Consider the following 27270-nt stretch of genomic DNA (forward strand, 5'->3'; position numbering starts at 1 on the left):
CAGACTCTACATTTCTCGTACGGCGCCCCTGCGCCGCTCGGATGCACTCTTTGTCCTTGTCGGTGGCCAGCGTAAAGGGTCACAGGCTTCCAAATCAACCCTGGCTCGGTGGATCAAGGAGCCAATTATCGAAGCTTACCGTTCGGCTGGGCTTCCGGTTCCCTCAGGGCTGAAGGCCCATTCTACCAGAGCCGTGGGCGCGTCCTGGGCTTTGAGGCACCAGGCTACGGCTCAGCAGGTGTGTCAGGCGGCTACCTGGTCGAGCCTGCACACTTTCACGAAGCACTATCAGGTGCATACCTATGCTTCGGCGGATGCCAGCCTAGGTAGACGAGTCCTTCAGGCGGCGGTTGCCCACCTGTAGGAAAGGGCCGTTTTACGGCTCTCTTACGAGGTATTATTTTACCCACCCAGGGACTGCTTTTGGACGTCCCAATTGTCTGGGTCTCCCAATAGAGCGACGAAGAAGGGAATTTTGTATACTTACCGTAAATTCCTTTTCTTCTAGCTCTAATTGGGAGACCCAGCACCCGCCCCTGTTTTTTTTTGTGTACACATGTTGTTCATGTTGAATGGTTTCAGTTCTCCGATATTCCTTCGGATTGAAGTTACTTTAAACCAGTTTTTAATTCTTTTTCCTCCTTCTTGCTTTTGCACCAAAACTGAGGAGCCCGTGGGAGCACGGGGGGTGTATAGGCAGAAGGGGAGGGGCTTAACACTTTTGAGTGTAATACTTTGTGCGGCCTCCAGAGGCATAGCCTATACACCCCAATTGTCTGGGTCTCCCAATTAGAGCTAGAAGAAAAGGAATTTACGGTAAGTAAACAAAATTCCCTTCTTTGTCTAGTGTCCATCCATGTGCCAGTTTTTCCGGCATTGTTAAAGGAATGATGAAATTACAAACCTTCTCCTTTATTTTGCTATGTTAAACATGTGCAGTACGTGAATGTCAGTGTTTTTCACAGGCCCATTGACTTGTATAGGTCCGTGCTGCCATTAAAAAAAAAAAAAAGTTTCCATGTGGATCACACAGACATATGTATGGTTCATGCAGTCCATGGGAAAACATGGAAGTGTAGATCCCCATAGTTCTAGTATACATTTGAATGTCTCCAGTACGTGTGAAAACAGACCAGTGAGGGGGGGCCTTGAAATGTACCTCCAATTTTAGCCATTTTATAAGGTGATCTAGAGGTGTCCTCTGATGCCCTTCATACAATCATTGTGACTATTTTAGCCACACATTGCTAATTGTGGTTCACTGCAATACAATGTATTAATTCACATGTTGCACAGGTATTCCGCTCTAGAATACATCATTGCTGTTAGTGGGGATTATTGTGCCTCCGCTGGGACTTTGCTTGCTGCTGTACTGGTTCTGTGCACAGTTTTGTCTTAAGCATGCACCCTGAAGGTGAGCTATGCTCTGCGATGGGTACAGATGCCTCAGTGTGATCTGTCAGCAGCTAACCCTCTGGTTTCCAGGTAGCTAACCTTTTTTTTTAAACCAGTAGAGTGCAGTACAGGCTCAGTGTTCTTATGAGGGAGCTCAGCAGAGCATAATTATGTATTTTATTATAAAGATCAGTGAGGTGCTCTGGACACTGCATCTGCTGCAAATGTAGAATGGGAATAGATATTGAATAAAATGAAAGTTACTCCTTAACCCCTTGGTCACAACCAATACGACTGAAAACTGACCTGAGATGTAAGTGAAAAGCATTCTCAGACAGGGAAATTGCAATATCTGTTGGTTGTACACTAGCAGATGCCCTGGTGCATTGTCACAATCAGTGTTGACACTGACCATAGCAGTTTAGATGCTATTGTCAATACAGACTATGGCATCTCGATGGTTAACAGCGCATGGAGGCCCTGAGATCATGTGGTCCTGATGGTTGGCATGGTAATGCATGACCAAATAACGGCATATGCTTGACAAAGACCAACAGTTCGAAATGTTGCTGTTACACAACTGATGGAATAAAGAATTGCATGTTTTTTTCACCCGGAGGAATGCTGTCATCCTTAATATTGGCAAATAACTGCATTAGTCTGCCAGCTCGAGTGGCCTGTTCAGAAGTTAGCAACTTTTAGGGTATGCTTCCATGTTGCACATTTTCTGCAACTAAAACTGCATCTCTTGGCAGGAAAAACGCTGCAGAAAGAAACACGCATTTTTTAAATGCGTTTTTTATTCCTTTTTTTTTCATGCATTGAGATGGGGGGGAAAATGCAGAAACAGGTCAATTGTTTAGTGCAGTTTTTTTTTTTTTTTATGCACCAAAATCTGCAAGTAAAAAAATTTGAACATGGGCACAGCACTTTAGGATTCTCATAGACTAAGGGCTAAAGTGACTGAAGTGAGCAGCGCGATCGGTGGTGCCTTCACTCAGGTGTTTGCTGTCACAGCTCGAGTCCTCACCGCTGATAGAGTGACTCTCTTCAGTGCGGTACGATTTAGACACGCCCACCGGGGAATGTGATTGGATGCAGGCAGACAGCTGTTCAGCATGGGTTCTCGTCTGACTACAACCAATCACAGACTGGGTGGAGTCAATATATATGAGGCTAATGAGCGGGCTGGCAAGAAGATGAGAGGCGGGGGAGCAGTGTGACAGCCGGTGATCGGTGAGTATGTAGTGCTTGGGGACAAAGAGCGTGCAAGGGAGACGGACACTGGTACGGGAACCACACTGACACGGGACCGACAAACTGACACGACACACAAACACCGCAATGTCAAAATCACTCCAGCATTGATTTAGTCATTCTGGAACTAAGTTGGTGAGCTGTGTTTTTGTTGACAAAACCGCAGGTAAAACACATGCAAAATGCATGCCAAATGCACCAATTTGATAGCATGCATTTTTCCTTGTGTTTTTGATGCCCTCATTGATGTCAATGGGTGACAAATGTTGACAAAACCGCAAGAAAGAATGAACATGCTGCATCTTTTTTTGTCACAAACTTTTGACAAAAAAAACGCTGACAAACTGCAATGTGCGCATAGCAAATCTGACTTTCCATAGACTTTGCAGGGAAGTCAGATGTCAAAGTTCTGACAACAAAACTGCACCAAAAAACTCAGCGTGCACATGTAGCCTTAGGGTAAGTTCACACAGTGCGTTTTTCGCGGCGTTTTTGCACGTTTTTGGCCTCCACTGCATGACTTTGCTTCCCCAGCAAAGTCTGAGTTTTCATTTTTGCTGTCCGCACACAACTTTTTTTTAAGCTGCGTTTTTGAGCTTAAAAAAAAAAAATGGACATGTCAATTCTTTCTACATTTTTCTGCGTTTTCCCCTCATGCAATATATTGGAAAAACGCAGAAAAAATGCAGAGATCAATAACGCACCAAATCGCGTAAACGCATGCGTTTTTGCCGCAAGTGCGTTTTTGCGTGTTTTTAGCGGCCAAAAACACACAAACGCAGCGGCAAAAAAAACGCGGCGTGTGCGCACAGCCTTATACAGGTTTAGCAAACCCCCCCCCCCCCATCTGAGAGCAGCATAATGTAGACAGAGATCCTGATTCCAGCAATGTCACTTAGTGATTTGTTTGCTGTCATTTTGATAAAATTGATAAAATGCGTTTTCTTTGCTGCAGATCTAGCAGTTAACGCACGCTCACATGTGTGAAAAATGTACGAGTGCAATGCGAGAATCTCGCATTTCTCTCTGACCAATGTTAGTCAATGAGGGAGAGCAGTTAGTCAGCTTTTCTCATCCAGATTCTGGATGCCAGAAAAGTCGCATCATGCTGCGATTTTCTGTGAGAGTCGTATCCCACCCATTCAAGTAAATGGGTGTGAGAGAAACATCGGACTGCACTCGGATGTTATCCCAGTGCAGTGCGATATACGCACAGGCTGACAATGGAGGATATGGTGGTATTAACCCCTCCCTCTCCTCCGTAGCACCTGCCCTCAGCTTCACAGCTGTGACCAGATTGCAAGATCCGGTCAGTGTCGCATGACACACTCAGCAGTGCCTGATGTGGGGGTCATTAGCATATCGCATCCGATGCCATACGCTAGTGTGACTCCAGCCTTATACAGAGCTTATGAATAGGCTTGACGTCCTGGCAGCACACTCAGTAGTCCTCTAATGATGATCTACTGCTGATTAAACAGTGATTTTTATCAAAACTACACTAAGCAGCCCAGTAAGTGAAATATTGCTGGAATCATGATTTCTGCCCCTACGTTATGCTGCTCACAGATTAGATGGCAAAAACCTGGTGACAGATTCCCTTTAAGTGCTCTGCCACACCTAGAGAATTGAATGCATTATTTGCATGAGAATGTGCATTTCAAAGACCTGCATGTGGTTTTGGTGGGTTAATCTTCCTGACGATTAGTCTGGCACTGACTGTCAGCTCCTCACCACAATGCTGTAGGCAATTAACAGGTTTCTCACTATGGCTATGTGCCCACGGGACAAGGTACCCGTGGATTTAGCCACGGAAAACCTGCGGATTTATCTATGGGTTTTTTGTTTTGTTTTTTTTTTTTGTTTTTTTTTTCTAGATAAATCCGCAGATTCTAGCAAGTACACACTCCCCATGTTATCCTGTGGGATTTGGGGAGTGCAGTATCAATGGTGCGGTATATGCGGCTGCAGAATATGCTGCGGATGTCCCGCAGCTGCATGTAACTGCATGTCAATTATTCATGCAGAAATATCTGGGATTCCCACTCCTTCACCATGAAGGTACAGGGCGGGAATTCCGCAGGTATTTCCGCACTTGTGCCGCAGGTTTACCGCAACAACTCTGCACATATACAACAGCAATCGATAGCTGCAGTAAACCTGTGGAAAAGTCCGCAGGTACGTTGTCCCATGGGCACATAGCTTATGGGAGAGACCTCTAGCATCGCTGGGAGAATGTGACAAGGGATGGGGACAGACTTATCTCGTCTATTCCTTTTGGGCCCTGCCCACTACTAGAACAACCCCTTCTGATTCCACACTGTTCCCCCAGGTAAAATAATAACTATACTCTCCTTCCGTACAGGCTCACGTGGGGTTGTGACATCACGCGAGCACAAATGTCTCCTCAGCTTCCTTCTCTCTGCCTTCTGACCAACTGAGTTATGCATCAGCGCTCTTAAGGGAAACATATGGGTTGTTCGAGTAGTGGACAACCCCTTCTAAATTATATTTTTATATTTTTCTCTGAAACACTGGGGTGTTTCGGAGACATACTTTGCTGCAATTGTGCAGTCAGGCTGTTATTCATGCTGTCTATGGTTTGGGCAACATGAATCGGATAAGTAGTTCCCTTTAACAACCTATGCGGGGCTTTTTTTGTGTTTGTTTGTTTGTGTTTTTTTTTTTTCCTTCCATGAGTTAAGGAATGTATGGAGTGGTCTCATGAGCAAAGACTTTTTCATACCGGGCAGATGTCAGCTGTTACATACTGTAGTTAACATCTGTAACTACAGCTGCGGGTCATGCCCTAATTGATGGTGGCTTTTAATTTGTTACACTACAGCAGTCATTACAGGGGCATTTAAATGTGCACCGGCAGACGCCAATGTCACCAGCTTTTATAGGCGTCCTGCGACATGTTCGTAAGGAACAGATGGGACGCTCAATAAGCTAGGGGGTCTGCTGGAAGCCCTCTTTCACTGAGCACCTATATAATGCAAATACCGTATAGCATAAATGATCACAGGTTCTAAATTCTCCTAAAGGAACTAAAAAAGTGGAACTGCAAAAAAAGTTATTTGGGTTTTGTTTTTTTTTAATAAAGTAAATTGTAAAATTAAGATTCCCTCTTTATTTCCTTCAGTAAAAAGAGAGAATTTAGAAAGTAAGCACACTTGCTATTGTCTGGTCTGGCAAAACTGAAACCATGTTCAAAAAAATCAAAATAACTGCAGTCACAGACAAGGAGTGATCACTGAAGCTACAGCTCTGGGGACAGTAACTTCTTAAAGGGAACCAAACATAAGGATTTTGGTATATAAGGTGCAGTCAGTGCAGTACTGGCACTATCAGGCACAGTGTGTACATACCATTAGTTGGCAGCTCGGATGTTTAGGCTGTGAAATCCATGTTTATGAAGTTTGAAAATTCATCCACTTTTTGATTGACGTGTGCACCTCTGCTGATAATATCCGGGCGGGTTATGCACATGCCCCCATTTGGTATTCCTGCATCAAACACTTACAGCACATTATTGCACTCAATATTGAGTTTAATAAGTCAATGGGAAACACGAGCATTTGCAATCTCGTATACTCCTTCTCTCATCACTAGTATCTGGTTCTATTAGTCAACCTTGCAGTTTTTTTACAGTGCACTTACTGGACTAAACATGTTGGGCTGCTTTCACACTACGTTTTTTTTAACATGCATCATGAACGTTTTTTTGCTGTAAAAGTGGATCCTGTTTTAACAAAGAAAAACGCATGCAAACGCATGTGTTATTTCGCAGGATCCTGCCACTTTAAGTTTGAGGGGCATTGAAGTCATGTGATCGGGAGTGAGGGGAACTGAACGTGATAGACTGGGAGCCGGCATCGGATAGCTGCAGACGTTGGTAACCAAGGTAAACATCAGGTAAACTAAGCAAAGTGCTTTGCTTGGATACCCGATATTTACCTTGGTTACGAGCGTCCGTAGCTGCTAGGAGCAGGGCTGCCTGCTCCCTGCACACGTAACCAAGGTTAACATCGGGTAACTAAGCGAAGCGCTTTGCTTGGTTACCCGATATTTACCTTGGTTGCGAACGTCCGCCGCTCTCAGGTGGGGGAGAGAGACTGATCACGCCAGGCTGGTTTCTTGGCATGCTCAGTAGAGCAAGCAGGATCCTGTCTATCAGCATGCCAGTGTTCACATGCGTTTGCGTGCAGTTACGAGGATCCAGTGAAAAACAGTATTTGGACGCAGCCTAAAAACGCTACAAGTAGTTTTTGAAAAAAGTAAAAAAAACTGCAAGTCGCTGGCTCCTCACTATAACGTATGCAAACGCAGGTGAACGCATGTTGACGTGAGTCCATTGCAAATGCTTTGAAATGAAAATGCATTTGCACTGGATCCGTTTTTGCGTTAAAAAAATGTTCATGACGCATGTTATAAAAACGTAGTAAAAGCAGCCTTAGTTGATTTATGATGCCCGCTGTTGGCTGCACGATTAGTGTTTAGGAGAGAACCAAGTTTTAAAGATCCAGATGGGGACTTTAGGCCACAGACCAGCTTCTCCCTGCAGCCCTCCAGGCGAATGACAGGTCTCTTTGTACACACTGGATAGACCTGTCAGTCACCTATAATAGTGACTAGTTAGAGGCTGCCGCCCACATCTCTTACTATGGTCCTCGGCTGGGTCTTCAAGCTGTTTTCTGTGAAACGCTCTGGCTGCAATGAGATTCCCTTCAATGCTACCAGTGTCTGTAACAGATAAGCGAATTCCAGTCATGGAAGTCCTAATATATGAGCAGGTTCTGGGGAGACTGCACATGCTGCCACTGTAGACATCCTAGGACTATATATAAACTTTAACCTGCTGAATGTAATACTGCATTATTGTGCATTGTTGATGGAAGTGGGTTCAGCTGCTTATTGATACTTTGGATGTCACAAACTTATGATTTGATTATAAATGGTAACGTTGTGCACCTTCCTGGATGTTGTTTTGAATCGAAATCGAGGAACACAATTATTTTCATTTTAAAGAGTAGGTTTCGTTTCTGAGTAAACATTTAAATTTATCTGCAATGGCTGCAACATGAAGACCTGTTGCCCACACTGGGAGCCAATGTGCTTATGCTGGCAGTGGGTTACAATGGCAATGTGAACAGAGCCAGAAGATTCTGCTTCAGTAAACGTAGGTCAGGTCGGCGGTGGTCACTGAGCGTGAGCTGCTTCTATATATGTATCATGTGATTGCTGAGTTTTTGGTATTACCTTGGCTTTGTATGTACGCTTTATATAGGAGGTATATGGCTTTGTTCTGTTGTGTTCTGTGCACTGTACTATGCTATGAAATATGGCAATGTATATGGATTTAAAAGTGAACCTGTTTTCTGATGCTGCCGGAACAACTGGCCTCATGAATCTGTGTTTGGCGGTTTTACTGTAGGTGTGTAAGTTTCTCTAAAGCAGGGGTATCGAACCTTCACAGTCACACACAGCACAGGTCCGGGAGGCCAGTAAATTTGCTGCAACTCTTCTGTGACTTTATCGCAGCGTGCTGCTTACCCTGCCCACCAGAGCACGCTAGCACAGGTTGGGGTTAAGCCTAGAATGTTTGGGCTGCAGTCAGGTCCTGGAAGGAGCCTGTACATTCTAGTGTTTACCGTAGTAGTGAGTCTGTTTACAATGTACAGGCTAAAGTCAGGATCTGGATGGACCTCATACATTCTAGCATCTACCCCCAGGGCATCACAGAGTGGGATTTAAAGGGCCGGCAGCCGGGGAAAGCGCGGCTGCCGCCAGAGCACTGCGGTCCCCGGGAATGTGCCCCGCGGGCCAGAGGTTCCCCTACCCCTGCTCTAAAGCATTTCCGAGAAGATATACTTTGATAAGCCGGCTGGGGACCTTGTGTCTTTGATGTCTACTCCAGCAGCTTCTCCCTGCCATGCTTGCCAAGCTTCTCCCTGTCCAGGTGCAGGTTGTTGCGAATCCTCTGAGCAGTGACCTTGGGCTCTTAAGTCACAACACCTAGGCCCAAATCAGATTTTTCCTGAATGTTTGTTTTCTCTAAAGGCCACGTCTCACTGACATCGCTGCTGAGGCACGACTTTTGTGGCGCAACAGCGATCTTGCTAGTGATGTCGCTGTGTGTGACATCCAGCAACAACCTGGCCCCTGCTGTGAGGTCGCCGGTTGCTGAATGTCCTGGACTATTTTCTTCAAAGGTGATGTCCTGCTGGGCAGGACGCATCGCTATGTTTGACACTGTGTGACAGGGTCCCAATGACAGCAGAGATCGTTATACAGGTCGCTACTGCGTCGTTGGTAAGGTCTGACTGTGTGACATCTCACCAGCGACTTACCAGCGATCCCTATCAGGTGACATCATTTTCGGGATCGCTGGTAAGTCGCTAAATGTGACGGGGGCTTTAAACTGCAGTAATCCAGTCACACTGGTTCAGGCAACATGAATCTGATCACAAATTCCATTTTAATGTGAGAGGGGGTCTATAATTTGTCTGGATTTTTATTTCCACCATATATTTATTTATATATTAATCTGTACTATGTTATATTACAGTAATCTATGCCAGCAATTATGACCATGTTAGCGGACCATGCAGCTCGACAGCTGCTGGATTTCAGCCAGAAACTGGACATTAACCTTTTGGACAATGTGGTGAATTGTTTATACCATGGAGAAGGTGCACAGGTAACTAGGAACTATTTTTTTCCTTTCTTCTATGTTGATTTGTAATGTGTAATAACTAAACTGTGATATCCTAGATATCACCTCTCTAATGGGTGATATTACAACTAGTAGCTATCTACATTATGATTAGCGAAGGGCAAGGTCAGAGGAGAATTGGGTCAATTATGCTAGTGACTAAAAGACTGTGGGCAGAGGACTTGGATTTAAAGCACCACTCCAGCAGCGGAATTAAAAACAAAAAAAAACACTGGAGTGGTGCTTACATTTTTTTTTTTTTTTTTTTTATATATAAAAAGGCACATTGATTGTAATAGGGCCCTGATCTATCCTTTAAAGGGAACCGGACAGCTGGTACACACTTGCCACCCTTGGCAACAGGTGAAGGCTGTGGTTGTATTCTTATCCAGGTATGGTTGACTCTAAACCGGTGCAATGTTTTGGAGAAAAAGCTATATTAATAGACGTCCGGCGTTCATGAGCAGCATGTATCTGCTGTCCGGTTCTCTTTAATGGATAGCACACATCAAAATGTGTCAGACCCCGACTGACAAACTGTACTGACTCCTTACTTTTACCTTTTTAGTCAAAACTCTTCAATATTCTTCACGTGTGAGTTGTTTAAAGGATCCTCATCACGTGTGTGTGTGTGTGTGTGTCCTCCCTGTTTTTTTTTGTTTTGTTTTTTTCTTTGTCTTCCAAGAGCCATAACTTATTTTAGCCATTTGAGGGCTTTATTTGCGGGATGAGTTGTACTTTTGAACATCACCACTCATTCTGCGCCATATGGCACTAAAAAACAGGAGAAAAAAATCCAAGTGCGGTGAAATTGAAAAAAGTGCAATTAAAATATTATGAGGGATTTTTTTTTTTTTTAACAACAATGTTCACCATATGGTAAAACCGACCTAGCATTATGATTCCTCAGGTCTACGAGTTCATAGTTACCAAACGTGTATAGTCTCAAAGACCTATACCATTCTCCTTTTTCGGGATCTGGGGCCATGTCAGGGCTGATTTGTTTGTGTTTGTTTTTTTTTTTTTTGGTTGTTGCGTGCGTCTGGAGCTGACATGTTAATTATAACATTCTTGGGTAGATACAATGATGCGACAACCCCGGCGTGTTTTTGTTTTTGTTCTCACTACGCCCTTTGCCGCTCAGATTATTTATTTTTTTTTTTTAGTTATTTATTTTCAATGGGGGCAAAAGAGGGGTGATTTGAACTGATGTTTTTTTTTTTTTTTTTTTTTTTTTTTTACACCATGCCTGTACTGTCCGATCACTTCTGCTGATTGGAGCGATGCTTCAGTACCGCTCTGGTTAGCAGAAATGCTGCTCTCCTGTGAATGCTGGTGCTCTGCCGGCATTCAAAGGAAGCATATCATGGCAGCGATGGGTCATCATCTGACCCTACGCTGTCATGGCAACCCATTGGCTCCGGGTGATCGCGTCACGGTCGCCAATGGCGATGAACAGCGTGATCCCAGCTGGCGCATGTTAGATTGCGATGTCAGAGTTTGAGTGCGATCTAAGCAGTTATCATGTAAGGGTGGAAAAGAGATCCACTCGTGCCTGTTAGCTACACATGTCTGCTGAACAGGTCAGCAGACATGTGCAGAGCCACGCAAGCTTGCATTACAGGGACAAGACCCTTAGTCATTAAGTGGCTAAAACAACTAGGGGAGTTTTATTTATTTTTTTTTAAATGGCCTTTTGTGCAGAACGTACACAGCCAGTGTCTAGTTACAAATGTATGTTTTTCTGTTATTCACAGCAAAGAATGGCACAGGAAGTATTAACACATTTAAAAGAACATCCAGATGCCTGGACAAGAGTCGATACCATTCTGGAGTTTTCACAGAATATGAACACCAAAGTAAGAGCGTGGTGACGAGTTTAACGCAAAAATCAGCCCTTGTTGCTCTGCACTTCTAGCTGTTCCCTAAACATGTTTCAAGAAGGCGTCTTGATTGCCGTGTCTGGCTTTCATTATCTGACAAGACTAGTTTGTGTTTTTGTTTTATGCGATTTTTACTGAGTGTATGAAAACAAAGTCGATTAAATAATCTAGATTGTGATTGCCCAATATCTGACTTTAAATGAGGGATAGTTCAAACTATGTAACAGGGACCGTCTGGTTGCACTTTATTTCTCGTGGTCCTGATTAGTGCAGATGGATTACAATTCCTTATATTCATACTTTTTCTGTAATAGCGGATCATTTGCTGCACTGTATCCTTCACTTCTAAGGGCCACTGGGAATTTAAGGTGTAACCCTTATCTGCAGGAGAAATACCCCAATTTATAGTGTTACAAAAAAAAATTGACTGTTTCCATTGTCTATGATTTGCCACCCTATTGCTACTAAAAGGTTTTATTGATGACTTTAAATCTTCAAAATCACCTCCAGCATCTCTTGACCGCAGCTTTTATCTAACGTGTCATGCTTTAAATTTTGTCTATATGTTCAACAATTGAATATTTTTAATGCAAAGTCATATAGATTAAAATTTTAGCAGCTCTCCTATACTGTCAATGTGTGTACACATTATAATAGCTTTTTAAAATGAATTTATCTCGTGTAATTGTATACAATGAATGCCATTTTTATGCAGTTTCTGCAGCATAAAGCATCCATTGTACATTTATTATTCATGGTATTTTAAGGCTTTTTTTTTTTTTTTTATCTTGGCAAATCATTCCATAATCTTCCTCAAAATGCTAACCGTAGTTAACAGTATTTGCTTGCGTGGAAGTTTTTTTTCTGCTGTTCAACACTGACAGACGTTACTAATGTTTAAGTTGATTTATCAACAGTACATTATAAAAAAAACTCAAATTGTCTTGTGAAAAAATGACTTGATTAGCGGAACAGAAAGAAAGCAGCAGGTAAAGAACTCTTCAATTTACATAAACTGCAAATGATTTGGTGCTAAATTTTCTGCACTATTACATTTGGCTTTTATGCAATTTTTTATTAAGCTGTTAACGCTTCCTGATATTAATCATCATGTTCCATTATGTTGATTGCTTGTAATAGGAAGAAAAGGGGTGTCTTCCTGTGCAACTGACACAGCTAGGCTTTGACGGCAGGCCTCCACAAGGTCTACCCTTTTCATTCCCTTTAACTGAATTCTGTTCATCAATTGTTTTGTTTCATGGGTGGGGGGTGGGGTGGGGTGGGGGTGATGGGAATTTGGGTGGCTTGGGGATCAGTGGATAATATATTTCAGTATTTAGAAACTTCTACCACAGGGATCATTATCATACAATCTGCTGTTCATATTTGCTGTTGTAATGCTGTGTCCAAATGTTAATGTGTGAAATGCACATCCAACACCAAGGTCCCTTGATTTAATTATTGGCACCAAAAAATGTCCAGGTAAATCCTGTGCGCTGTGGGGGGAAAAAAAACATGTAAATATTAACACTGTAAAAAGACTAGCATCTCTGGAATTGTACGGTAGATAAAAATACAAAAAAATGATACTCTGTAGAGAAAGAGACCCCAATTTCAGCAATATATCTTACTGTGCTGTTGGTGCTCATGCACACGTAACTGCTGAATATTCTGCAGCGATTTGACAGCACACGTGTGCTTCAAATCGCTGCAGAAACACTGCATAATGGATGCAGTTTTTTTGTAGAAAAAAAGCCAATTTCATGTGCTATGGCTGCTGCCCCCACCATAGACAGAGTGGGAGCTGCATCCATAGCGCACAGAATAATTGACATGCTCATTTTATGAACGCAAGGATTTGGGTCAAAATTGTGGCATCCAAATCGCTGCGTTCATAAAAGCATTGTGCATGACATGTGCACACAATCTTCATTGTGCAGGGGATGCATGCAATTATGAAACGTGCGCATTAGCCCTTAGGGTATGTGCGCACGTTGCGTACTAGCCCAGCACCGTAAAAGGTGCGCTTCAGAGCGCAGCTGAAAAGCTCCGTTCTGAGGCGCATGGTGCCGGCGAGAACGTGCGCTCTGCCTGCAGCTCCTGCCATAGACAGAGCAGGAGCTGCCGGCAAAGCGCACGGAAGAAGTGACATGTCACTTCTTTTTACGCAGCGCTCCGGCAGTAGCCGAAGCGCTGCGTTGTAATATGCCACGTGCGCACGGCCCCTGCACAATCTCCATAGATTGTGCAGGGGACGCAGGACGCATGCAGTTACGCTGCGCTACAAAGCGCAGCGTAACTGCATGAATTTACGCAACGTGCGCACATAGCCTTAGCTGTCTTTTGGATAAAATCAATGTTTTCTCTGCTGCACATCTTGCTGTTATTCTGAGATCATGAATATGCTGGACTACCTGGCAGCACGCCAAGTAGTCCTCTAATGATGATCTATTGCTGATTACACAGTGATTTTTATAAAAACTACACTGAGCAGCGCAGTAAGCGACACATCGCTTGAATTAGGATCTATGTTCCTACATTATGCTGCTCTCCGATTAGGTGGCACAAACTTAGAGAGAGATCCCCTTTAATTTATCCCAAGGACAGAGCTCTGAAAAGCCACGGTAGGGTGGGCAATGGCGAGCTTGCCAATGCTTCATTTGTTGTACATGAGACTGCTGCACCAAGAATATTGTACTTTCACTATAGGGGATTATGTGGATTCTACAATGATTTAACGACCGATCCTATTAATTTGGTCATAAAATAATTATTCTAAAATAAAATCCGTGCAATTATACTACAAGCTGTGTGGGTTACTGTTTAGGCTGTAACTCCATTAATGCCCGTGGTGATGTTTCTTTCTACATCTGAAGCATTGCATGGCACGCAAGTCTCCTTACTGCAGCTGGACGGCCTCATTAAAGGAAACCTGGCAGCCTATGTATGCTCAACGATCCATAGGCAGCATGTATTGCATGAAGGCTGTATGATTTCAGCCATATGTTTCTCTGAAACTCAGCAGAAAAACATAATTTTTAATATACACCGTGGCCCGACCCGTGTGGGGACTAGTTGGACAAATAGGTCCACGGCAGCTTTTCTTTGCCAATAACTGCCAGGTCTCTCCCAGGGACCCGCCTGTCTGAGGACTTTCCCATGCGGCTCGGTTCTCGGCGGCTATTGAACTGTTTTGGGGTTGGGTTTTTTTTCTGAAGCTTGGTGTTTCAGCATGGAAACTTATGAAATCATACAGCCAGTGTCTGATACATGCTGTCTGTGGAAGGGGCAGCATGTATCAGCTGTCAGGTTCCCTTTTAATAGGAAACTTTACCCCTTACACCTTTTGTCGAAGGACTCTCACCCGGCCAACCAGTACTTTGCACTGCGGAACAGGAAGCTCAAAATCGCTGTGTGCAAATGGAGATTCTGGTTTGCCTTTACATCCTAATTTGTAGCAAGGCTATTTAAAGGGTCATTAATGACTTGTCGGATAGCTACTTTTAATAGGTGGCACTAGAGACCTCCTTTTCTTGCACCGAAGTGGCTATTTGCATATCTTCCTAATATACGGTTACTCTAACATCCCATTGGAATTAATTTTAATTTGACAAGTGAAAGCCCAGTTGACATATTCAGTTATCTGATGCCATTCTGTTCAGGGTGATCAATTGTTTGGGAAATTCCCCTACAGCATCCAATAGCAGATATTTTTCTTGCACATTGTGTGAGCTGCTTCTGTGATCCCTTTGGTTGAAGTTATATTGATCGACTTTGTTGTATAACTAACCTTTTGTAGTTAAAGCTTTTATGCTGGGTCAAACGTCTAAAATGCAGAATCTGCAAAATTTACCTTTCAGGTATTGCTGAGCATGGTGACATTTATACAATGTAGGATTTAGTTTTTGCTTTTTAAATATCTTGTGTTTTAAAACCTTTATTTTGTTTCATTCATTATGTTCATTATGGTCACTGAGTAAATTAGCAGCATCTTGCCTGGTCATGTAATGTTATAAAAAGAGAACATTCTGCACTTTAGTTCTCTGTGGCAGCCGAACCAAGCTGCAACCTTTCTTGGCTGTCACTTGAATGCCCACATCTTGGTCGCCTCTTGTGGTTACTAAGCCCCTGCAATATGTAGTAATGTGATGGGGGTGTATTCGCAAGAGGCGCCCCCAGGGTGTTTACATTTGAAGTTACGGTTGAGAAAGTTTGCACTGAGTTGTACACGAGTACCGTATTTTTCGTTTTATAAGACTCACTGGATTATAAGACGCACCCCAAATGCAGAGCAAAAACAGGTTAAAAAAAAAAAATTGGGGTCCGTCTTGTAATCCGGTAGTGTCTTACCGGGGGGGGGCCGTAGCGGTGGTGGGGTCGCCGCAGGAGGCAGGGGCGATGGGTGTTACAGAAACTGTAGGCTGTGCTGGAGCTGCGGCTGGGGCTGCCTTGCTACTCATCTGCGCATGCGCCACCTCCGGGCGCCATTTTCCTGAAGTCCGCTAGAGGGAGATCAATAGGCCGGAGGCGGCGCCTGTGCAGATGAGCTTGAGCTGAGAGCTCCATATGCGCACGCGCTGACTCCAGACGGCATTATTTGAAGTCACCGCTAGACCCGCAGTGTCAGTCCAGCCGCCGAAGACCCCGCGCACACACACCACACAGCTACCCCAGCAGCAGCCACTGGAGACCCCGAACAGCCGACGCTGCCCCTGCACAGCCGCCTCAGCATTCCTCGGCCTCTTGTGACCCCTCTCCACCACCCCAGTAAGCTACATTTAGATTATAAGATGCACCCCTCACTTTCCTCTCAAATTTTTGGGAGGAAAAATGCGTCTTATAACCGAAAAATATGGCATGTATGATAAAAGCCTGTATTGGGCAGGTGTTGTCTATATCAAGCTTCAGTCTTTGTTGACTTTCAAACCTTTTTAAGGTGCTATGGATTTTTGATTCGCTATATCAATGATTTGCTTAGTTTAAGGGGGATAAAACAGTTCGGTCTGAAATGTTCACACTTGCTCACTTGAGCGAAGATCCAAACGGCAGTTTTTGCAGCAAATTTTAGTATAAGTAACTAGGGTTTAAACCTTTTGCCTTGATTTGCTGTAAATTTGCTCCACACAGCATATCCTTTCCAGTACACAGCACCGTTGTAATAACCTCACGACTATAACAAACCTTCATTTCTTTGAAGTAAACAATGACTGTTCATAGAATCTGCTTATAGTTATAGATGAGGTATTGATACAGCACATACATTATACTGGGATAAAATGTCATCACAATGAATAGGCACTAGTTGCTGATACCCAATTATATTTTTAACCGAATTAACATCTTAGGACATACTTGTACATTGTGATGGGGCCCATGTATGATCCGGAGGGGAGTCTTCATACTTGGCAGATGATTTGCTATGTCACACAGCCAGGATTGCGCCTCCTCATAGCAGTGAGTGGAGCTGCTAAAACCTTGTTAATGCCCTCTTGCATTTCTGACAGCAGCATTTAAAGTGCACTGTTTCATCTGTCCATCTGCCGCAATGGGATCACTCAGTGTAATAGGCTTTTAGCAAGCCCTTGGCAGCTTTTGTGCCTGTAGATAGGCTTTGTGGGAGACCACATACTTAAAAGGGTTTGATCACTAGTTGGACAACCCCATCTCATTGCCCTTGTTTCGCCCCAGAAAAATAAAGAAGCCTATCCTCTCCTCCTGTGTGGCTGCGGTTCCAGTGATGTCAGGAGCCTTTCACCTAGGATCCGTGTGACATTGGTCACAGGGCCCACGTGTCAATCAGCACCTGCTTCCTTCACTCCGCCTTCAGACATTCGAGCAGGAAGTCAGCACAGCGCCACATCCTAATGGGATAGATGCCGAGCACTGGTCGCAGGCCCAATGTCATAACCAGAGGTGAGGATAGGCTTTATTTGTACGTGGGCGAACAAGGGAAATGAGTAGGAGTTGTCAAAGTAGTGGACATCCTCCTTTAATATAAAAGTAGCCCTGGGAGGAAACAGGCAGTGATGTGGAGGAATGGCCGGGATCTGTAGATGAGAAGCTCTGTTCCTCTGGGCCCAATATTATAACATTATGCAGCAGACAACCTGTTTTAAATTACATTTCCCTGCGAAAGGTAAAGATGGATCAATTAAAGTAAATCAGAAATAAGAGCAGCAGCCAATGATTTGTCTGTAGAGTAAAAAACAATTCTTATTTTACCATCTCATTTTAGAGAACAGACATTGTTTCTTTAGAAGTAAATTAAAAGTGGCAAAACATCCGTTCTAATTTTTCCAATTTTGTGAAACCGAGAAAAAAAAAAAAAACATTCCGACAATCGGGTAATTTTGTAAAACTATAGGTGTCAGTGCATTATAGAGTACGGAGTGATTGATTTTTTTTTTTTTTTTTTTATATCATCCAAGCACCTCTGCATTAGTGCATATCAAACCCTTTAAGACGTAGATTTTTACAGGGTTTTGTTTTTTTGTTTCGTTTTTTTTTTTACCATCGTACCGCATTGAAGAGCAGCATGATGTAGGCGAGGAAAGTCTGAAGCTTTTAGCCCAGGTGAGGCATGACATAGTTGGGGTCCCATCAAATATAGGTCAACTTGCCGTGGTTGATAGTCGCATGGATTGGTCAATTTATGATCTAAGTGTATTCCATATAGCATTACTGCAGTTTAATTTTCATATATTCTTTGTTTGCATATATCTTACAGCAGTTAGCGGTACCTTTTTGTGTATTTTGTAATTTATTTATAGTCTATGGAAAAACACTAATGGTAAACGGATACACTGATGCAAAACGCTGACACCCGTACCCTTTTTTTCCCTTTCCCACTGCTGGAGTGGTGCTTTTAATCTAAAGCCCCTTCTCATATACTCACCCTCAGCCGTTTTCAACTATTGTAGACTCTCCCGTCGGTCTTCTGTCATTTTATCACCTGCTGAATTAAGTGTTTTGTGGAATGAGCCATAGGGCACTTGTTACGGGGCTGCCTGGTATAACTAATTACGAGTAACAGGCAGTCAGGGCCCACCGTGCAACTGCTGCTGGTGACAGCAGAAAAGGGTGTCTGTACCACAGAAGTAGTACTTGTTCCTGTTACTTCACAGCAACACAAGGACTAGTACGACACACCCTGTTTAACTCACAGCGAGTACCGTATTAGCATAAACTAATATGTGGTAGAAAATAAGTTAGGGCGACTACCCCATACGAATAGGAAAACCTCTGTTACTTCACAGAAGTAAGCTAGTAAATTAACAAAGCATAAACAATGCTCCTAGGTAATGAGAGAATGCACAGGTCTCCTGTTAATGGTCACAGGCATCTAATATGACAACTGATAACAGAGAGCAATAGCGTTCTCTGAAATTGCTCAAGTCCCTGTCCAAGTCCCGTGTGCTAACGGCACTATAAGGAGCCAGGGAACTCTATGCTATCCGCAGAGAGTGAACAGGAGCGAAGGGGGAGACGTTCCTACCTAGCCTGACTCCCCTAAAGCATGGGAAGCGGGTATAACGACGCCCGAATCGGTACTAGGTCCCTGCCTACCCCGGTACCACTATAGAGATTGGTAGCGGGGATATTATGCAGACTCGCATGGAGCGTCTACTCCCACACAAGCACATGTAACGACTGAGTGCCGAGAGGTGGGCTCCAGGGCCCTTTATAAACTTGGCTCTGCTCCCAAGATGGAGGATAATTAACAGGAACGACCCTGGGCCAATAGTAACGAGCAACGACAGAAGTGACGTCACTCTCGGCCAATCATGTAATGCCACGTCACATGCCGAGGACCATGTGATCCCCGCATCCTCGGTGACATCACCCACGGCCAATCATGTAATGCCACATCGCAGACATGCTCAGAACAGAGTACACACCTAGCCTCAGAAATTACTAAGTCCGTGAGCATGCTCAGTAGCTCAAAATTGGGATTTAGACTCAGGAAGCTAAGAAGTTCCCAAACGACTGGAACGACGCAAACGAGAAGCAGAAGGGGAACGTGGAGCAACAGACTCAGGGGCCGTAACAGCACTCTTCTATAAAAGTCTTAAGAGCCTCTTTCTGGCTCTCATAGAGATGCATTGAGTGATAGTTACGTAACTTCTGACTTCCGGCCAGCCTGAGGTTGCAGTCATAAGATGGTGCTGTGGGATCAGAGCAGCGGTGATGAAAGGGGAGATGGCTGAGGGTGAGTACAACAGGGTCAGGGACCTTTTAGATTAGATGCCCCACTCCAGCGCTGAAAAAAAACCCCAAAAGAAAACGCTTGGGTGGTGCTTTAATCTGTGGTCTGGAGGGGATCTCTGCACTGAGCTTTATCTGCATGATCTTATAGATGCTTTTATTACAGGAGGCCATTGGGTGACAGGTTTGATTAAATTCTCAATATCCTGTTACATGAGAATAGACAGACTGTTGTCGCATAAGAATTATAATCCCATTTTATTGTAATTATTATATTTTGGAGGTTTGCATTCTTAGAATGTGTGTGCACGTTGAGTATTGGTTGTAGGGGGTAATCTTCTGAATATACATTCATATGGAATCTACATTAATGGATAAAATGCACTAATTCAGACCTGAAGGAAAAAAGCTGAAGGATGCAAATAAACACTGGAATGTGAACATGCATTACTGCTTAGCAAAAAGCACGAGATACTTTGCAGATAAAATATATATTTTTTTTAAATAATGAGATACTTAGTTTGTTTTATGGGGTCATACCCTCTGTGCACTCCTCCCAGTTACTATAGGCGTTTTTAATACCTGTTAGCAGGTCCTTCTCCAGCCAATATATGAAGTCAGGCTATGTGCGCACATTGCGTACAGTTCACTGCAGAAATTTCTGCAGCGATCTGAAGAGCACATGTGCGCTTTAAATCGCTGCAGAAATGTCCGTAGTGAAGCCGATTCCATGCGCTCTGCCTGCAGCTCCTCCCATAGACAGAGCAGGAGCTGCCGGCAAAGCGCACGGAAGAAGTGACATGTCACTTCATTTTGCGCAGCGCTTCGGCAGTAGCCGAAGCGCTGCGCTCTAAAACGCCACGTGCGCACGGCCCCTGCACAATCTCCATAGACTGTGCAGGGGACGCAGGACGCATGCAGTTACGCTGCGCTACAAAGCGCAGCGTAACTGCATGTATTTACGCAACGTGCGCACATAGCCTCAGGCTTGACAGAGGGAATCTAGGTTAGGACCCCGTTGAGGGGTACATTGTTACGTGGGAACAGGGCTCAAATAAAATTGGCCATTATTTTCATGTTTTTTTTGTTTATTTTTAAGCAGTAATGCATGTTCACATTCCGGTGTCCATTTGCATCCTTCAGCTTTTTTCCCTCTTGCTTGAGTGCAACTGTTATTGTGATTTTTAATCTTCTTTAAGCATTAAGAAGAAATAAAATAGAAATCTGATGTATTGATGGCATTTTGAAAGGCACATCTAAAATGCATGTAGGTTTGAGTTCCCACAGAGCAGAAAGCACTCAGCTTGTATGCTATAGTCAGGCATCTAATATTACTGTGTACAGAAGCCATATATTTCCAGAAATATGGGGCGGGATGGCATCAAGATAAAGTGGGGGCAGTGTGAATTGTTGTAGTTAGTTAGCTTTTTACTTAAAAAAAAAAAAAAAAAAAAAAAAAATGTCACCTCTATAGCGCCATCAATCTAATGCAGTAGTGACAAATTTTCTAGTGTCTGTAAAAATCTGAGTATGTAGTAGTTTTACCAGGTCAGTATTAATACATGCACATGTGTCCATACGGGCCCTTTCTGGTTTTGGAAACAAAAAAAATAACACAAACCTTATATAAGTTTGGTTATGTCGGCAGATTTTTTTTAAAGCGATCTTACCTAGTCGGATAATGTTATTAATCTGCAGATATAGGGTAAATCTGCAGGTTAATAGTGTTATGAAGCTGCCCGGCCACTGTACTGAGAGCAGCAGTCAACAGAAAATGAACTTTCTTCCTGGGAATCACCGGCTTTAAATCATTCAGGCGTCCCGCTGTTTCTAGTCAATCCTCACTATACTGTGACATTTGCTTCTCTATGCTGTGGAGAAAGTGTATGCTACAGTCCATGCGATTGTGTTAAGCTGCTTTCACACATCTGGTTTTTGCAGTGCGGCTCAATCCGGCTCAAAAATTTATGCAATGGATGCGGCGAAAAAAAACCGGATTCGTTGCATAAGTTTTTCCATGCGGCCCGTCCGTTTTTTGACAGATGCGGCTTGATACTGAAGCATGCGCAGTGCAAAAAAAAAGCATCCGGCGGCCGGATGCGTTTTTGCCGCATCCGGCGCTCATAGGCTTGCATTGTAAATCGCGCCGGATCCGATGCGTCTTTTTTTTCGCCGCACAAAAAAAGTGCCAGGCAACCTTCCATCCGGCCGCGCATGGGCTATATATGCCGCATCCGGCAAAAAACGGACGCAACGCAAGGCCATGTGGCACAATACGGCGCTAATGCAAGTCTATGCGGAAAAAACGCAACCGACAGCAAAAAAAGGTTGCGTTTTTTCTGCAAAGCACCGTATTGTGCCGCTCAGCAAAAACCGGATGTGTGAAAGCAGCCTTACAGGAACTTGTATTGACTGACATGGATCCCCACCCCTTCACAGAACATAAAACCATTTAGTTCCTAGGGGAAGGGGGTATCATTGTGATCACACGACTTACCTGATCTGATAAGTACACCATTAATTTTAAGGTAGAAGGCAATACTAGCAGAATTAATTATTAGGGGGACGGCTGACCGAATGGAATAAAATAAGAGTTGTACTTTAATTTCCTAATTGTATGCGTGCAGTGTGTGCCACTTGGTGTGACCTTCTCATTGTGCACAAGATATGATCTTAGAAAGATGGCACAATCATTTAATGGTTTGGTTTTTTTTTTTCCAATAGGGAACTGTAGACTAAACTTTTTTTTTTTATTTTGAGGATCTGTCAGCTGGCTTTCAAATCCTAAACTATTTCTATTCGCATGTAGCTCTTTCAAAGACAAGTCCAGTAATAACTTTACATCTCTGTCCGTTCCACATTTACTGGGAAATCTGCATTTATAATCTATGGAAATAAGTCTGATGGACTATGGTACATCTGAAGCCTCTGTCACTCCAGCTCTATTCCCTACCCGACTCCGCCTCCTGCTTGACTGACAGCCTCTAAGCTATGTGACCTTGCATATAGATTATAAACGCTGATTTATCAGGAACGAACTGGTCATGTAGTTATTGCTGGACTAATCTATGAATGATCTACGTGCACATATAAACAGTTTGGAATGTGATAGCCTGCTGACAAGATATCACTTATTTAGCGCTATTAATTCCACAGTGCTTTACAGACGTGTTCATCATCACTGTCCCCATTGGGGATCACAATACTGGAATGTGGGAGCACACCCACACAACCATGGGGAGAACATACAAACTGGTTCAAATCCCACCGAGGACAACACCAAAGACCCCAGAGCTGTAAGACTGCAGTGCTAACCACTGAGCCACCGTGCTGCTCTTTTAAGTGTAGATTTTTCTGTATAAAAAAAAAACCCGCAACATTCAGAGCAGACTGCTATTTTGATGCACATACGTGGAAGAAAAGACACATCTGAACACAACCTAAAGAGGTTTTCCCATTAAGACAATATTTTAGGTGTTTGATGGGGTCAGAGGAAGTCCCAAAATTGAGACCCACATGAACTTCCTGACTGCAGTGGTGTTCCCACCACTCTGAAAGACATGAATGGGACACCACCTATTGTGTGCATAGGACTGAAAATGGAATTGTTAATTGATGACTTGGTCTGCAACCAGCATCTACCTGATCTTTGTTGCAAGCTGAATTGTTACCAATTAAAAATGTAAACTTTAGCGTCCTCCTGAATCCCCTTAGAAAGTAGGTGACAAACTGCAGTCAGAACAAGCTTGCCGATGGATTCACTGTGAACTCATTCTGCAGTAAAAAGTACTGTGATACGCAGAGGGTGTAAAAGCTTAAAGGGAGTCTGTCACTTCAAAACCAATTTTAAGCTAATCAAATGGTGAAATAGGTGACTTGGCCCTTATAGAAATTATACCTTTTGATGTAATACCCATAGCCTTCAATGTGCAGCAAGCAGTTTGTCTGATATCCACGAGAGGATGTTTGATGACTGAAATGTCTTTTTGGATTGCGATTTATCAATAAATACAAAAATGATCATCACCATCATAGTTGAGTGCCAAGTTATGAAGACACTGAGCTTTCTTTTCAAGCAGCGCTCACTCAAGTGAACACTTCAATCCATTAGGGTGTCTAGGCATGGTAACTGAGTGGTGAACCATGCCCTTGTGGTAGTATTTGGGGTGCACCGCACACCCTCATTTACTAATTGGACAAACGTTTTGCACACCAACAGCAACGGTTCTGATGTCTATAGGGTTAAGGGCTCCTATTTGACCATCTGATTTAGTTTAAACTATTTCTGAGATGACACTACGTTTTTAAGTATTCAGCATACAAATGATTTGTAGCCAAAAGTACGTGCATTTAATAAAAAAACACTTTAACACTAATTTTTCTAGGTTAATGTGATAAGTCATTGTGTAGATACGATTTTAAAAAGTTATTTAAATAGAAATACCTGAAAGGTAAATGTGTGCTGCAATCTCTTTTGACAAAGTATAAAAGTTCCTTTTGCTCGTTAGTGCACATTGCATATGATGTGGGCAGGCCGGGTAGACTATCTGCGGGATACCTTGCTGAGCTTGTGGTTTCACACCAGTGAAGTCTGTTGCCAGTGGCAGCTTTTTATGTAAAATAAGTAGATTTTCTACCTGTTCTAACTTTTCTCTGTCCCTGAAAATTCATTTTGTTGTATGTGATCTTTCTTACACATTTGTTTTTTTATTTATATTCTACGTTTTAGCTGCCCATCTGGCTACAGAGAGCTTATTTGAGTCTTCCTGGTGTGATCAGATCAGGCAGCAGGGGCAATAGTTTTACTCTAGAAATGTAAATTGCATGGAAACTCGTGGGCCTAGAGCTGACTTATGTTATTTTGTCTGAGTGAATGAGTTGGATGTGTGCATTTTGTGAGTGGTTTTATTAAAACACCACTACGTAGCCATCATTTACTAACATGAATTTGTTCTCCAATTTTAGTACTATGGACTGCAAATATTGGAAAATGTCATCAAAACGAGATGGAAAATTCTTCCTCGGAATCAATGTGAAGGTAAATATTCATTTTTAAACCTAAATATAACAGTAGCTGTGATTTGGTATAATTATAGCAGTAGCAAATGTTTTTTCTTTTCGGAGCACTTTGATGATGTTGAGCTGCACAAGGCAATATCTGTGTTGTACAGGTCTTCTTTACTGAAGATCAACTTTAGCTTTGCATCTCCCTTCCAGGTATAAAGAAATACGTGGTTGGACTGATCATAAAAACCTCTTCAGATGCCACGAGTGTTGAGGTAAGTGACTATTATTTTCATATAAAGTGTGAAGTAAATAAGTGACCTTAGGAGAACTGTAATGTAATTGTTTTCCTTCTAGAAAGAGAATGTCTACATTGGAAAACTGAACATGATTCTTGTACAGGTAAGAAGCAGCAAAATGTGCTTTAGGTGAAGTTCCCATGACTATTTTTTATTTATTTTTTTTTTCTGCCTTGTTAAAATCCACAGCTCGTCAATTTCTCTAGTAGTAAATGTGTCATTTGTAAACATTCCCCACAGACTTGAATGAGATGTAGAATACCTGTAGATAAAAATCTCTTGCATTCTTCGTGCATTTCCGCAGTAGAATTGAAGTGAAAACACATGATCCGACGGATGTATGGAGTGAGCTCGCCCATAGTCCGGCAGATAATGGCTGTGTTGCAGCTAAGACTTACCTGTAACATCCGCATGTAGAGCAGAGCTCCACCCATGTCTGTAATTAGGTGCCAGTGCCAAACTCTGATTTCAGCATGAGGGTACATCATTCTGTGCGCCCATCGGCGCTTTTGTGATGCCATAGAGGGACACAGACTGGCTACTATAAGGCTATGTGCCCACGGGGACAGTGTCCTGCGGATATATCCGCAAGACATTCCGCAGGAGCTCCCAGGAAACAGCACCACAACTTTTTTCTGTTTCCATGCTGCGGAATGTCGTGCGGATATAGTGCGGGCATTCTGCAATGAGGGTACAGTACCATGGCTTCGGCACTGCATCCTCAATGCAGAACAAATGCGTCAGTGATCGGGGGAGTTTATACTTACCTCCATCATTCAGCACCTCGCTTTCCGGCAGCCGGGTCACTCTCTCAGCGTCTGCAGAAGAAGGTGGGCGGGCCTGAACTAGCTCCGGCTGTCACATGACTGGAGCTCTGCAGGCCCCGCCCACCTCTTCCTTCCTGACCTGGATTCACTGCGCTCCTGTACACCGGACGGAGAAAGTGACTCCGGTGAGGCAGGTAAGTATATGGGACCCTGCGGAGAAATCCGCAACAATAATTGACATGCTGCAGATTTTTCCGCACGGAAAACCGCACGATTTCCGCTGCGGAAAAATCTGCAGCGTGGGCACAGCATTTCCCAAATGCCATAGAAATGGCTGGGGAGTAGCTGTGCTGCAGATTTCTGGAAAATCCGCGGCCGGCTTTTGCGCGAGAAATCCGCGGCAAAATCCGCGCATTTTCCGCAGCGTGGGCACATAGCCTAACAGTTATTGGTCTGTTGAAGACCTCCATGCTTGTCATGATGGACCTCCCTTGAAATCGCTCTAGTTGGGCTTCAAACGATACTTTGTTTTTACCATATGTAGCAATACTATGGTATTGGTGAATATTGTAAATATAAATCGCTAAATGGACTAATAGTGGAAAGTAAAGAAACCTTTTTTTATATTTTTTTTTTTTTTTTTTTTTATAGATGAAAACAAAAGTTCAAATCACTCCTTTATCCCTTTTTAAAAATATAAAAAAAATCACGTGATATTGCAGTGTCCAGTAATGTCAGATCTATCAAAATATAACTAACCTGATCGGTAAACAGGAAGAAATTGAAATGGCAAGTGGTTTGCTTTGTCTCATTGCTGCACCACTCCAAAAAATGATGTGAATAAGAGAGAAAAAAAATCAAACTCTAGCCCAAGATAATATCAATAAACATTTCATGTCAGCATCCCCCCTCCCCCATCCCCCTTAGAAAACAAAAAGTAACCCACATACAGTTACACAAATAAAAACATTACATGTCTTGGAAAATTGTGACCCAACAAAAATGTTTGGGCTTTTTTTCTTGCACTTTGTTAAAAAGCAAAAAAGATATAAAGGAATTGCTGTAATCCTACTGCTAGTGAGAAACTTATTCTCTGGTCAAATTCACCACACAAGTGTACAAGGTGAAAAAAAACAACCAAAATCAATGTCAGAATTGCATTTTTTTTTTTTTTTCACCTAGTAATTCCACTGCATTTGTGTGTGTGTGTGGGGGGGGGTGGGGGTGGGATTATAATACGCTATTTGATAAAATGAATGACATCTTAAAGGTGCAACTCTTCCTGCAAAAAAAAAAAAATTGTCATTTGTGGACAAAAAAAAAATAAAGTTTTATGGCTCTAGGAAGAACGGGAGGAAAAACTTTAAAATTAGCTGGGATGGAAAAAGGTTAAAAACATGACCTACCAAAACCAACAGACAAAAATGCATGTTAAAGGGAACCTGTAAAGTGCAATATGCACCCAGAGCCACGAGCAGTTCTGGGTGCATATCTCTAATCCCTGCCTAACCTTCCCTGTATCTAGTAGCATACATAGATCTTTAGAAAAGGTATTTCTAAAGATCCCATATGTGAGGCCAGCGACTAGTCAAAAGGGCATTACTTCCCTTGGTTAGTTGCCCACCTTTGCATGTAAGCATGCCCCTGTGGGCGTGCTAATGAATACACAGTGACAGGATGGTCGCGCTCATCTCTCTGCTGTAGTCTCAACCGACGCTGGACTTCGGCTCAGTGCACTTGAT

The 27270-nt window shown here is 43.1% G+C and overlaps 1 protein-coding gene across 2 annotated transcripts in view; it reads left to right on the forward strand.

Annotated features, from left to right (window-relative positions):
• XPO1 (exportin 1) overlaps positions 1–27270 on the forward strand; it is a 131179-nt gene that overhangs the window by 20482 nt on the left and 83427 nt on the right. For both annotated transcript variants that reach the window (XM_075339347.1, XM_075339348.1), the window contains exons 2-6: positions 9224–9355; positions 11128–11229; positions 24424–24496; positions 24676–24737; positions 24820–24864. In XM_075339347.1, the coding sequence (XP_075195462.1) occupies positions 9230–9355; positions 11128–11229; positions 24424–24496; positions 24676–24737; positions 24820–24864 (408 nt within the window). In that variant the 5' untranslated portion in view covers positions 9224–9229. The remainder of the gene's footprint in view (positions 1–9223; positions 9356–11127; positions 11230–24423; positions 24497–24675; positions 24738–24819; positions 24865–27270) is intronic.

The sequence above is a fragment of the Anomaloglossus baeobatrachus genome, chromosome 3, assembly GCF_048569485.1.
Source record: "Anomaloglossus baeobatrachus isolate aAnoBae1 chromosome 3, aAnoBae1.hap1, whole genome shotgun sequence".
Classification (NCBI taxonomy): domain Eukaryota; kingdom Metazoa; phylum Chordata; class Amphibia; order Anura; family Aromobatidae; genus Anomaloglossus; species Anomaloglossus baeobatrachus.